The sequence below is a fragment of the Pseudorca crassidens genome, chromosome 8 (assembly GCF_039906515.1).
Source record: "Pseudorca crassidens isolate mPseCra1 chromosome 8, mPseCra1.hap1, whole genome shotgun sequence".
Taxonomy (NCBI): domain Eukaryota; kingdom Metazoa; phylum Chordata; class Mammalia; order Artiodactyla; family Delphinidae; genus Pseudorca; species Pseudorca crassidens.
In genome coordinates, this window is record NC_090303.1 from 15,855,399 (window position 1) to 15,869,305 (window position 13,907).

The 13,907-nt window shown below is 43.4% G+C and overlaps 1 protein-coding gene and 1 long non-coding RNA gene across 6 annotated transcripts in view; one reads left to right on the forward strand and one right to left on the reverse strand.

Moving 5' to 3' along the window:
* The window catches only part of VPS41 (VPS41 subunit of HOPS complex), a 187,621-nt gene extending 180,205 nt beyond the window's left edge, over nucleotides 1-7,416 (forward strand). For all 5 annotated transcript variants that reach the window (XM_067745874.1, XM_067745875.1, XM_067745873.1 and 2 more), the window contains 4 exons: nucleotides 4,034-4,133; nucleotides 4,240-4,284; nucleotides 6,020-6,099; nucleotides 6,656-7,416. In XM_067745874.1, coding sequence (XP_067601975.1) covers nucleotides 4,034-4,133; nucleotides 4,240-4,284; nucleotides 6,020-6,099; nucleotides 6,656-6,736 — 306 coding nt within the window. In that variant the 3' untranslated portion in view covers nucleotides 6,737-7,416. The remainder of the gene's footprint in view (nucleotides 1-4,033; nucleotides 4,134-4,239; nucleotides 4,285-6,019; nucleotides 6,100-6,655) is intronic.
* Nucleotides 1-13,907, reverse strand: part of LOC137228856 (uncharacterized) — a 162,752-nt gene that overhangs the window by 4,668 nt on the left and 144,177 nt on the right. Inside the window, exons 3-4 of the long non-coding RNA XR_010945381.1 lie at nucleotides 4,386-4,658; nucleotides 1,603-1,681 (exon numbers count right to left, since the gene is read on the reverse strand). This is a non-coding gene — a long non-coding RNA (uncharacterized lncRNA). The remainder of the gene's footprint in view (nucleotides 1-1,602; nucleotides 1,682-4,385; nucleotides 4,659-13,907) is intronic.

The following is a 13,907-nucleotide window of genomic DNA, read 5'->3' on the forward strand; positions in this document are numbered from 1 at the left end:
ACGTTAAGAACCATTCAGTAAACGAAGGAATCCAATTGTTAGGGAAAGGTTATCACAGGGCTTCTCAGCACCTTTTTTTTGCTGATTTGCATTCGCAATCCAAGGGTCAGATTTACAATCAAGTAGACAGCATTTTAAAACTTATTTGGCCACTGAAAGTGCTTTGGGAGATGACTCCTTAGTGAATTGCTAACTGGAAAGAGAAGGTACAGAGAAAGTTGGGGGAAAAAAATTTCTTCTGGTTCTAATTTCATGTTTTCTAAAATGCAACAACTTTTCTCAGTTGAAGTTGAGCATGAGGCGTGTTAGATGTCTATGACATCATTAAAGTGAAGGAAAAACCAACCACATTATCAGTGTTTCAACTGTTTAACTTATTTTCATATTTTTATACCTTGTTACATTGTTAGTACAATGCTTCAACAAAATTTAAAAGCTTCAGTGAAGTAAGAAGGATAAAAGTACCCCTTATCATACTTCATAGACCTAAAATGTTTCTAGGTCTGATTTCAAGGACAAAGGGCACTTGTTTTGATATAAATTATTTATGAAACAATAGGATATAAATGATATTTCTATTTTTACATTAAACTGACCACAATTTCCAAATTATTTTTATGCTGTTTCATATTTGTAAGACATTTTATTTATAAATTTAGCATTTATTTATTGTATTTATTTAGCATTTATATCCACTTCCATTGCTTTTTTTTTTTTCCTCTTAAGAGTTCCAGCATCTTTGTTCTTAAACACTTCTCTTTTGACAGTCTTATTTGACAGTCATTTTCAGTAATGATCCTTAAGGAACTGTCATCTCCATTTTACATGTAAGAAGACTGAGTCTCAAAAAGTTTTGACTCGCCAGCCTGGGAAGGTGAGGAACTGGGTTTGAACTCAGATACTCTGACTAAATGTGTTTTTCTCACTAGTTGTCCCACTGGTCTCTGGAGGTGACTTCACTGTACTGGCAGGTTACAACACAGGAATATATAGGATTGTCTTGGAAGATGAACAGGCAACCTGTTGTCTTTAAAGAGCTGTGGACATGGTATTTGCAGATGTGGACTCTAGTCCCCGCTTTGCCATTAAGAAGCCTGTTGACCTTTGGGGAGGGTACATAAGCTCTCTGGGTGTCCATTTCCCCATTAGATTAAATCAGTATTTGTTAAGCCTGGCTGCACACCAGAACTATCTGAATGCTTTTCTTAAATTACCATTTCAGGTACCACCCCAGATCTGCTGGAGAGGATTAGGGACTAGGTCCTTAGACCACCTTGGTGTTTCTTATACACTCAGCCTGGCACTGGGCTATGCATTGACATTTAGGAGCTTCTAGACTAGATGGTCTCTGAAGTATTTCTCTCTCTCAAGTTCTCAGTACGGTCCTTTCGTAAGCAAGCCTTTATATAGCGAATGCAGCTGCGTAGTCTTAACGATATTCCTATGGAACTCATCCGTAATACGTATTTTGGAATCTGTAATAAAGTATCTTAGATTTTTCAGCATAAGCTTTTTAAGTTATAGGTTTGATTGTTTATAAACACATTTATTTAAATTTTTGCATGCCTACTGTGTTAGATCCTGTGCTGGGTAGGTACTTACAGGGCTTCCATGCGTTGTCTCAGGGACCAGGAGATGAGTAGAATGCAGCTCGAGCAGCTCATGATCTGAATGAATATTTCTAGGAGAAGCAAAAAGCTTTAACACTTACGTTTCGTTAAACTTCACACATGTACATGAACACACACACAGGTAAACTGACTCCAGACATCTCTGGGTCTATCAAAGTTCTTTTCCCATATTTACATTTGCTACAAACTCCATGGGCCTTTATCATTGTCCCATAGGTCTCTACTGTGAAATCTAGACACAAATGAATTAAGAGGAAATAGCGACTTCTTTCCTATCTGCCTTTCTGGGGGGTCCACGTGGGTTTCTTTTTGACCCCCAGTGCATAAGCCCTTAATTTCTTCTAAGAAAGAGTTTTTAAATTTATATATCCCCAAAATAAACTTTTAAGATAAAATCTATTTTTTTTTCCTTTAAAATTATTTCAGTTTGGCTTCATCACAGCTTTTAGGTGACATGGGTAGCCTATGCCAACCAACTATAGCTTCTTTAGTCAATTCGGTACATGCCTACTTTGTGCTATTGTAAATTTCAGTGCGACTGCATTTATAATTGTTTTGAACTCCAGCATGAGGCCTTAGAGTCTTCGTCTTTTCCTTCTTATTTCTCTGCAATTCATCACCTTTGATGATAATCCCAACAAAAAGCAAAGCTTTTTCAAGTAGAATTTAAATCCCATTGCACTGTGGCCTAAATGATGGATCAGAAATGAGGTACAATGGTTTCTAGGTCTAGCTCCGGTATCTTACTGGGGGCTTGTAAAACCAGGTAACTATCTCACGTGCAATGCCGATGATAAGCGCTACAGTATGAACAAGGCAATGTCAGCAAAAAGTTCAACATTTCAAAGAATCTTTTAAAATAGAAATCTCAGGAGCTTTGCAGTCTTGGATGGCATTTTTCCCACGGCAGCTGTTTTTAATGAACCATAATAACTTCGCTGAGGTACGGTCCTTTTATTGCTTTATAAGATGTGAGTCTGGTGCTTCACTTTTGCTTGGAATTATCATCAATGATGATGAGAAATAAGGAAAAACAGGGAGAGTCTTGTGTTAGTTTTCAACAGCTATCTTATAAACATGTTCTTATTTAATCTTATAATAGAACAAGGTATGCTTGTAATGATTACAGAAGCTACAGCCGATTGCCATGAAAACGATGCAAAAGAAAAGGTCATATTAAACACAGAATTTAGAAAAACTGAGAACTACGGAGGGAAACAATGTAACGTTAAGGAAACTAGAGTGGCTGAGAAGGATAGAGGAAAAAGTTAGTAACATACAAAGCTCTACTTGTGTATTTTCCCTTCTCCTGGCTATGTGCCTCTGAATACTAAAGTTTTTCCCTAGAAAATACTTTGTGGGTGGACAGATGGTGCCTATTTAGAAAAATGTAATCCTGGTGAAGAAATGGTTCCTTCTTAGTTGTTGGTGGTGGTTTTTCTTCCCTGTTTTCTTTTTTAAGTTTGCAGACACCGTGGCTTCCGTCTAGACTGCCAGGCCCACCATTCATGCCATGGGCCTTAAAGACCCACTCAGGGTCATAGCCAGCTCTTTTTGAAGCATTTTGCTGTGATTGTGACATTAAAGTTTTTATTTTAGTATTAGAGGCTGGGCAGCTAGATACATTTGCTTATAAATTTTCTTAAAGTTTACCAACATTAGTATTTGTTATTTTTCTCTTCTTCCTGTATGCTTTCGTGACGTCTGTTACAGTTTTAATGTCTTTTTAAAATGAATCTGAAAATTCCAATTTCTAGCAGCATTTTAAAGAATAAAACTTAATAGGCAGTGTCTCAATTAATGTAGAAACAGTCAAATCATGTCGTTTCCTGCTCATCAGCTTTAGAAATGGTGGGTATAGAACTCTGGACATCTGTTTTCTTGGCTCATGTCATTAGGCGAGAAACCGTCTGGGTGCATTCACCCAATACCTGTGCTCCTCGGGATTTGAGAGGAGGACGTGTTATCATAGCCGACTGGGGATGGAGGACCACAGCTGACCGCTTCCAGTTCCCTTCCCTGGTGGCATGAATTGAAAGCATGTGAAAGCAGAACGTCCACGTAGGTTTTAGAGTTGAGAGTGACTTTGGGGGAAAGAAAGTCAGGATGCAGCTCTGCCTTTGCCGTGACCCGGAGCTGGGCGGCAGGGAGGCGGCGATGTCTTCCTTGTGTGAATCTCCATGGCCCTTCCACAGAGCCGCACAGAGCCCCGGGCACTAAGACCCACGGGGCCAGAAGAGGAAGATGTGGGCATAGAAGCTCACATTAGCGCCAGAGGAATTGGTTTGAAGGGGAAAGGGGTCACCTCTCCCTGCTGTGCCGCTGCATGGGAGCAGTAACTGGCTTCTCCCCCACATTTCAGTCTTTTTAAGATGGCTTTTCTTTCACAATGTGTGCATTAGATTCTGCTTCGCGAAGGCTGCAAGAAGATTCTCGTAGCTGACTCCTTGTCCTTACTGAAGAAGATGCACCGAACTCAAATGAAAGGCATTCTGGTTGACGGTGGGTAAAATTGAAAGAATCCTATTGGAACTGCCTGCCTTGCTATCAGAAGGGACAGAGCAAAGAGAAACATTGTATAATCCCAAGTGTATGTGCTTCCTTGCAGAGGAGAACATCTGTGAGTCCTGTCTTTCCCCTATTCTTCCATCAGGTAAGATGGTTGGGAGGGGAAAAAAATTCCCAAATACGTGTTAATGATGAGTGGAGTTAAAATTCTGAAGTTAGCGGATTACAACTTATAAAGTTATATACCTTTTGGGATAAGCCAGTTTAGAGAAGAATTGCAGCCCATGTTGCTACTCAGTTGCATGCTGGTACTGCCGCCGTTCCTTAGAGCTGAGGCTCCCAAGCTCTTGAATGAGTCGGCATCGGCCAGCAGGCTTGCGAAAACTCAGATTGCTGGTCCCATCCCCAGAGGTGCTGATTCGGTAGTGCAGGGTGGGGCCTGAGAATCTGCATTTCTAACAAGTTTCCAGGTGATGTGGATGTGACTGGTTCAGGGGCCAGTCTTTGAGAACCACTGCCCTAGTATAGAAGGGAAGAAAATTAAGATTTACCATCAACTTGTTAGATTCCTAGCTCGCAGAACCGTGTGTGTGCCTGGGAAAAAATTTATAGGTAGCTTTCCCTCTCCTTTAAGCTTTCCACTGCTATGTGGATCTAGGCACCCAGGGTATCTCACATTTCAATGGAAACAAATACCTTCTAATGGGAACTGTGACTCCTTAAAAGACATGTACATTTGTTCATAGTTCTTGGTAGCTATATATCTCTTCATATCATTAAAGCATTTTATGTAAGGATCACAGGACAGGAGAAGAGGAATTTCCATAATTTGAAAGTAGAAATTAAAGCATAGTTGTTGAGACGCTAAAAAATGCTTCTTGTGAGGGCTTCCCTGGGGGCGCAGTGGTTGAGAGTCCGCCTGCCGATGCAGGGGACGCGGGTTCGTGCCCCGGTCCGGGAAGATCCCACATGCCGCGGAGCAGCTGGGCCTGTGAGCCATGGCCCCTGAGCCTGCGCGTCCGGAGCCTGTGCTCCGCAAAGGGGGAGGCCACAGCAGTGAGAGGCCCGCGTACCGCGAAAAAAAAAAAAAAAAAAAAAGCTCCTTGTGTATAAATTCAGCATAGAGAAGTACTAAAAGACCTAGTTTGTGTGCCATTTACTTAGCTTTAAGGGGTGATTTAGCACGGCAGGAGCACAAGAAGTTCCCCGTAGGGTGTTTTTTAGAGGTTTGGATTTTAAGTGCTTGTGTTAAAAACTGCAGTGGGCATAGGAAGAGCAGTGAGCTTTCATAGTGTTTTAACAGAAAGCGAACACGTGCACCTGCACTGTATAGTTAGATTAAACTCCTAATTTAATCTGTTAAGGATTCAGTCTTACCAGAACCAAGCTGGCCACAGAGCACGTGCAGACGAGGTGTGGTGCCCCAGCAGAAGTACAGCACAGGGCAAGGTCACAGCCTAGGATGTCAGCCCAGCTGTGCCCTGAAGTTAGTGAACGGCCTTGGCAAAGGCAGTAGGCGAACCGACAGAAAGCATTCTTACAAAGCCACGGAATCCACTTTCGTAGTGTCATGATTGTGTGTACGGGGCTGGAGGAGGGAGAGCTTTACACACACACATCCTGATGCTGGTTTTCACAACACATGCTGTTGCCTTGCCATGAAATCGTCCCCAGTATGTAGCTGTAGTAACTGACTTGGAGGCCAAGCAGCTGACCTGGGACCCCCATAGCGACAGGACTGTCATCCCTGCCCTGCGTTCAGCCATGCTGCTCTGCAGGGATGCATTCATCAATCAGCATCCCCCCAAGGCAGCTTACTGCTGGAAAGGGAAACTTCTACTACTGCACTGAGCTCTTCTCTTTCCTGCCCTCTCCCCTAGACGCAGCTAAGCCCTTCAGCGTGGTGGTCTTCCACTGCCGCCATATGTTCCACAAGGAGTGCCTGCCTATGACCAGCATGGTAAGTTGGCTGCTTGGCCACCAGCAACTCGAGAGAAATCGGTGCAGCCAGAGGGATGTGCTTAAAATGATAACCCCTGTCCATGTCTCAGTTATAATATAGTTTACGTCACATCAGAAAAAGCAATGTACCTACTTCTCAAATGTAAAAATGCTTAGTATACGATACTAAACATTATAAAAGCATATTCATGTAAGTAAATTTGTTGAGATAAAACTGATGACAGTTGAGCTTTAGAAATGAGCTACAGTGAGAACCATTTTCAATTTTCTATAACTTTCTCACCCTGATTTCTGTATCATGACACTGCTATTTTTTCAGTGTCAAATCGGTTCCCCCAGGTCCCCTTGGGTCACGTGAGACTTGTCTTGCTGTGGGGGTGTCTTTTGAGTCCAAGAATAACAGCTGGTCTAGACAGGATCCTGTGTGAACCAGCAGTAACCTCCAGAAAGAGGAGCAGTGTTTCATCACCTGATCCCCATTCCCCCACCAGTGCTCCCATAATATTTCTGAATATGAGCAGAAAGGGTTGATCTTTTAAAATCTGCATTTTTAGAACTCTCCTGTGCAGTTCTGTAACATCTGCAGTGCAAAGCACCGGGGACCAGGAAGTGCTATTCTGGAGATGAAAAAATAGCCCAGCTCTGTTTGCCAGCCTCTGCCTCACCTCGCCGCTCGCTGAAGACCATTTCTGCAGCAACAGAAGCTTTTGTTGACACCAGCGCCGTTAAGAGATTTGTACAGGTTTATGTCATGCTTAAGAAAAGCTTCTTCATCTTCTCCCATTTACTAGCTGTTGCTTTTTGCAGTTGATAAAGTTAGGGTTTTCCCTGTCCATGCCTTGATGGGGGTTCACAGTCAATATTTCATCATTTATTTGTTTGACTCATTATTTAGGAACGGAAACCTAAGTCTTGGAGTTGGAAGTGACTTTTTTTAGGTGCTAGTAAAACCGTCCGGCCGTCATGTGGACTGCTGAGAGTTGGCCCTGGCTGGCCGAGTGCATCTCACTGTGGCCATCCAGCAGCTCCTGGGACCTTGTTTCCATATGCTCTGCCAGCAACAACTCTCAAATTCTGGGTTTGGCTTTTTTTGTAATATGTCATCAGCTGTTATCTTCTTAATAGGCACTGAATGATACATGGTGCCTGTTGTCACTGACTCAGTGATGTCTGGGAATAACGAGCCGTCTGACACTCTGCAGTTTTATGTTGACGAACGACACATTCTCTTTGTCTCGATGACCAGCAGTGTCTGGCCCTGGCAGGCATTCCGTGTTTGTTGATTGAATAAACATTAGCTCTTCCCACTGTGAAAGACTCACTTTTCCTGGGTTGCACAACTTTAATCAAGCATTCTGACACCCTCTAAGGAATGCAAGAGAGTTTCAGCACCTAGAGTGTGAGGGAGCGTGGGTAGGTTTTCCTAGCAGGGAGGAAACGAGTAACACTGTAGAATCTGAGAGGATGCTCAGGGGAAAGGGGACTGTGTGATGCCAGAGGGTGGACACAACGCCATTTCCTGGAGCATTCTCTGGAGCCTCCTTTGCCCTCGTAGAATGTAGAGAGCGTGGAATACAGGGAGAGAACTCAAACTTGTGCCCACGACTCATAGTTATTGGTTTCATCTCCTTGGGATACATTGCCATCCTCTAACCAGTGAAAAGCACATACTTGCTGTCCCTGCTCTCTGTCCCATAAAAGGGAATCAATGTAGCTCTCTGCATCTGTCTTTTTGGGGAGAGGGAAGGATGCTCGTGGCTACCAAGCATACCATTAAACTTGGCTCAGTCTTCCCAGGAGGAGCATCTCATTTCATTCTCATGGGACCCCTAGGAAGAAGACATTATCCCCAGTTTTACCGACAAAGAAACCAAAATGCAGAGACGTTATCACAGTCTCCAAGGTGACTGCCTGACTTCAGAACAGGGCTCTGTGCTCAGAAATCACATGGCCAAGTTCACAGGAAATGCACAGTACCTCTCTTCTCACTGGAGTTAAAAAGAATATTGAGGAGAAGACAACAGACTTTTTCGGTCCCTCTTAAATATTTAGAATTGGAAAGTCTTTGTTGTTACTGTCAGCCCTCTCAGAATTTCTGTATGCCAAGACTAGGGATCTCTCTGCTACGCTGCTAGTTTTTAGTTTTTGTTTTAATGAGAGAAACTCTTCCTTCACAAAAATACCTTACAAATGAGCCCAATTTGAAACACAGCTAAAAAGCAGACTTACTTCACTTGTCCTGGAGAAGAGGAACGTAGTCGCAGACTTCGTATTTAAAAAATAAAAAAAGCCATTCTCTGAGTGGGAAACTGCCAGGGTCAAAGTTATTTTGTGAAAACAGTTTTGAAGGCTTTTCCACTGTTTATGTCCATAAATATGTCCATCTTTGAGAATTTGAGATGTTCTCAATAAATTTAATTCATTTGGCTGTTCTAGTACTAAACCATGTATATTTAATATTATGAAAATGAACATTTATTGAGCAACCACTGTGTGTCAGGCACTGTTCTAAGCACTTTGCATGCACTATCATCATAGCGATATGAGACAGGCATCATTATCGTGATCATCATTTTACTTAAAGGTTAAGCAGTCTGTCTAAACTCAAGGAGCAACTCATGGCACAAGATCTCCACAAGATGGTGGAGTCAAAGGACCTGAGCTCACCTCCTCTCCTGAAAACACCAAAATCACAACTAACTGCTGAACAACCATCAACAAAAAAGGACTGAAACGTACCAAAAAAGATATTCTACTTCTAAAGACGAAGACGCTGCCACGGCGAGATGGTAGGAGGGGCACATTCACAATACAATCAAATCTCATACCCACCAGGTGGGTGACCCACAAACTGGAAAATAATTATATTGCAGGAGCTCTCCCACAGGAGTGAGAGCTCTGAGCCCCACATCAGGCTCCCCAGCCTGGCATAGGGAGTAGGAGTTCCCAGATGGCTTTGAAGGCCAATGGGGCTTGATCCCAGGAATGCCACAGGACTGGGGTAAACAAGCCACTCTTGGAGGGCACACACAAGGACTCATGAGCATTGGGACCCAGGAGTAGAAAAAAGTGACTTCACAGAAGCCTAGGCCAGACCTACCTACTGGTCTTGGAGGGTCCCCTGGGGAGGTGGGGGGCAGGTGGCTAACTGCAGGGACAATGACACTGGTGAGTGAGGTACTGGGTACTCACTGGCATGAGCTATCCTAAAGGCTGCCATTTGGACACCAAGACCTGGCCTCACCCAACAGCCCAGCACCTCAGGCCAAACAACCAACAGGGTGGGAACACAGCCCCACCCATCACCAGACAGGCTGTATAAACTCCACCTGAGGCAACAGCCACCTCTAGACACACCCCTTGACACGGCCCTGCCCACCAGAGGGACAAGACACAGTTCTGCCCACCAGTGCCTCCAACCAGGAAGCCTGCACAAGCCTCTTAGACCAGCCTCATCCACCGGGGGGGAAATACCAGAGGCAAGAGGAACTACAGTCCTGCAGCCTGCAGAAAGGAGACCACAAACACAGAAAATTAGACAAAATGAGATGTCAGAGAAATATGTTCCAGAAGGAGGTACAAAATAAAAACCCAGAAGAAATACTAGGTGAAGTGGAGACAGGCAATCTACCTGAAAAAGAATTCAGAGTAATGATAGTGAAAATGATCCAAAATATCAGAAAAAGAATGGAGGAACAAGAAAGAAGACACAAGAAATGTGTGACAAAGAGCTAGAAGATTTAAAGAACAGAGCTGAACAATACAATTGAAATGAAAAATAGCTAGAAGGAATAAATAGTAGAATAAATGAGGCAGAAGAACAGATAAGTGAGCTGAAAGAGTGGTGGAAATGACTGCTGTGGAACAGAAGAAAAAAAGAATGAAAAGAAATGAGGACGGTTTAACAAGTGAATCCCCATAAGGTTATCAGCTGATTTTTCAGCAGAAACTGTGCAGGCCAGAAGGGAGTAGCAGGACATATTTAAAGTGATACAAGGGAAAAACCTACAACCAAGAATACTCTACCCAGCAAGGCTCTCATTCAGATTCAGTGGAGAAATCAAAAGATTTACAGACAAGGAAAAGCTAAGAGAATTCAGTAACACCAAACCAGCTTAATAACAAATGCTAAAGCAACTTCTCTAGGCAGAAAAGAAAAGCCCCCAACGAGAAACAAGAAAATTATGAATGGGAAAGCTCACTGGTAAAGGCAAACATACAGTAATGGTAGGAAATCATCCACACACAAATATGATATCGAAACCAGCAATCATGAGGAGAGTACAAATGCATTGGAAATGCATTTGAAATTAAGACACCAGCAACTTAAAACAATCTTGTATATATAGAAACTGCTATATCAAAACCTCAAGGTAACTGCAAACCAAAAATCTACGATACACACACACACACACACACACACACACACACACACACAGAGAAATCCAAACAGAACACTAAAGATAGTCATCAAACCACAAGAAAACAAAATAGGAAGGGAAGAAAAAAGACCTACAAAAACAATCCCAAAACAACAAAATGGCAGTAGGAACATACATATTGGTAATTACCTTAGATGTAAATGGATTAAATGCTCCAATCAAACAACATAGATTGGCTGAATGGATACAAAAACAAGACCCATATATATGCTGTCTACAAGAGACCCACTTCAGATCTAGGGACACATACAGACCAAAAGTGGGGATGGAAAAAGGTATTCCATGCAAGTGGAAATCAAAAGAAAACTGGAAACACACACCTGAAAGAATGCTCAACATCATTAATCATTAGAGAAATGCAAATCAAAACTACAATGAGATATCATCTCACACCGGTCAGAATGGCCATCATCAAAAAATCTACAAACAATAAATGCTGGAGAGGGTGTGGAGAAAATGGAACACTCTTGCACTGTTGGTGGGAATGTAAATTGGTACAGCCACTATGGAGAACAGTATGGAGGTTCCTTAAAAAACTAAAACTAGAACTACCATACGACCCAGCAATCCCACTACTGGTCATATACCCTGAGAAAACCATAATTCAAAAAGAGTCATGTACCACCATGTTCATTATAGCTCTATTTACAACAGCCAGGACGTGGAAGCAACCTAAGTGTCCATCAACAGATGAATGGATAAAGAAGATGTGGGACATATATACAATGGAATATTACTCAGCCATAAAAAGAAACGAAACTGAGTTATCTGTAGTGAGGTGGATGGACTTAGAGTCTGTCATACAGAGTGAAGTAAGTCAGAAAGAGAAAAACAAATACTGTATGCTAACACATATATATGGAATCTTAAAAAAAAAATGGTCATGAAGAACCTAGGGGCAGGATGGGAATAAAGATGCAGACCTACTAGAGAATGGACTTGAGGACATGGGGAGGGGGAAGGGTAAGCTGGGACAAAGCGAGAGAGTGGCATGGACATATATACACTACCAAATGTAAAAGAGATAGCTAGTGGGAAGCAGCCTCATAGCACAGGGAGATCAGCTCGGTGCTTTGTGACCACCTAGAGGGGTGGAATAGGGAGGGTGGGAGGGAGGGAGACACAAGAGGGAAGAGATATGGGGATATGTATATATATAGCTGATTTACTTTGTTATAAAGCAGAAACTAACAAACCATTGTAAAGCAATTATACTCCAATAAACATGTTAAAAAAACAAAAATCATTCATCTGAAAAAAAGAAAACTGGAGTAGCAATACACGTATCAGAAAAAATAGACTTTAAAATAAAGACTATTACAAGAGATAAAGAAGGACACTACATAATGATCAAGGGATCAATCCAACAAGAAGATATAACAGTTGTAAATATATATGCACTCAAGCTAGGAGCACCACAATATATAAGGCAAATATTAACAGCCATAAAAGGTGAAACTGATAGTAACACAATAATAATGGGGGAGTTTAACACCCCACTTACATCAATGGACATATCATCCAGACAGAAGCTCAATAAGGAAACACAGGCCTTAAATGACACATTAGACCAGATGGACTTAATGGATATTTATAGAGCATTCCATCTGAAAGCAGCAGAATACACATTCTACTCAAGTGCACATGGAACATTCTCCAAGATTGATCACATACTGGGACATAAAGCAAGCCTGGATAAATTTAAGAAAACTGAAATCACATCAAGCATCTTCCAACCACAACGCTATGAGATTAGAAATCAATCGCAAGAAAAAAACTGTAAAAAACAGAGACAAGTGGTGGCTAAACAATATGTTACTAAACAACCAATGGATCACTGAAGAAATCAAAGAGGAAATTTAAAAATTCCTAGATACAAGTGAAAATGAAAATACGACAATCCAAAACCTATGGGATGCAGCAAAAACAGTTCTAAGAGACAAGTTTATAGCAATACAATCTTACCTCAAATACAATCTCAAATAAACAACCTAACCATACATGTAAAGCAGCCACAGAAAGAAGAACAAACAAAACTCAAAGTTAGCAGAAGGAAAGAAATCTTAAAGATCAGAGCAGAAATAAATGAAATAGAGACGAAGAAAACAATAGAAAAGATCAAAGAAACTAAAAGTTGGTTCTTTAAAAAGATAAACAACAGGGGGGACCTTGAAGATGGCGGGAAGAGTAAGACGCGGAGATCACCTTCCTCCCCACAGATACACCAGAAATACATCTACACATGGAACAACTCCTACAGAACACCTACTGAAGGCTGGCAGAAGACCTCAGACCTCCCAAAAGGCAAGAAACTCCCCATGTACCTGGGTAGGGCAAAAGAAAAAAAAAAAAAGAAAAAACAGAGACAAAAGAATAGGGACGGCACCTGCACCAGTGGGAGGGGGCTGTGAAGGAGGAAAAGTTTCCACACACTAGGAAGCCCCTTCGCGGGCAGAGACTGCGGGGGGCGGAGGGGGGAGCTTCGGAGCCGCGGAGGAGTGCACAGCAACGGGTGCGGAGGGCAAAGCGGGGAGATTCCCGCACAGAGGATCGGTGCCGACCGGCACTCACCAGCCCGAGAGGCTTGTCTGCTCACCCGCCGGGGCGGGCGGGGCTGCGAGCTGAGGCTCTGAGGCTCGGGTTTCGGTTTCGGACGGAGCGCAGGGAGAGGACTGGGGTTGGCGGCTTGAACATAGCCTGAAGGGGTTAGTGCACCACGGCTAGCCGGGAGGGAGTCCGGGGAAAAGTCTGCACCTGCCGAAGAGGCAAGAGACTTTTTCTTCCCTCTTTGTTTCCTGGTGCACGAGGAGAGGAGATGAAGAGCGCTGCTTAAAGGAGCTCCAGAGACGGGCGCGAGCTGCGGCTAAAAGCACAAACCCCAGAGACGGGCGCGAGCCGCGGCTAAAAGCGCGGACCCCAGAGACAGGCGGGAGACGCTAAGGCTGCTGCTGCCGCCACCAAGGGGCCTGTGTGCGAGCACAGGTCACTCTCCACACCTGCCCTTCCGGGGAGCCTGTGCAGCCTACCACTACCAGGGTCCCGGGATCCAGGGACAACTTCCCTGGGAGAACGCACGGCGGGCCTCAGGCTGGTGCAAAGTCACGCCGGCCTTTGCCGCCGCAGGCCCGCCCTGCACTCCATGCCCCTCCCTCCCCGCCGGCCTGAGTGTGCCAGAGCCCCCGAATCAGCGGCTCCTTTAACCCCATCCTGAGCAAAAAACAGACGCCCTCCAGCGACCTACACGCAGAGGCAGGGCCAAATCCAAAGGTGAGCCCCTGTGAGCTGTGAGAACAAAGAAGAGAAAGGGAAATCTCTCCCAGCAGCCTCAGAAGCAGCGGATTAAAGCTCCACAATCAACTTGATA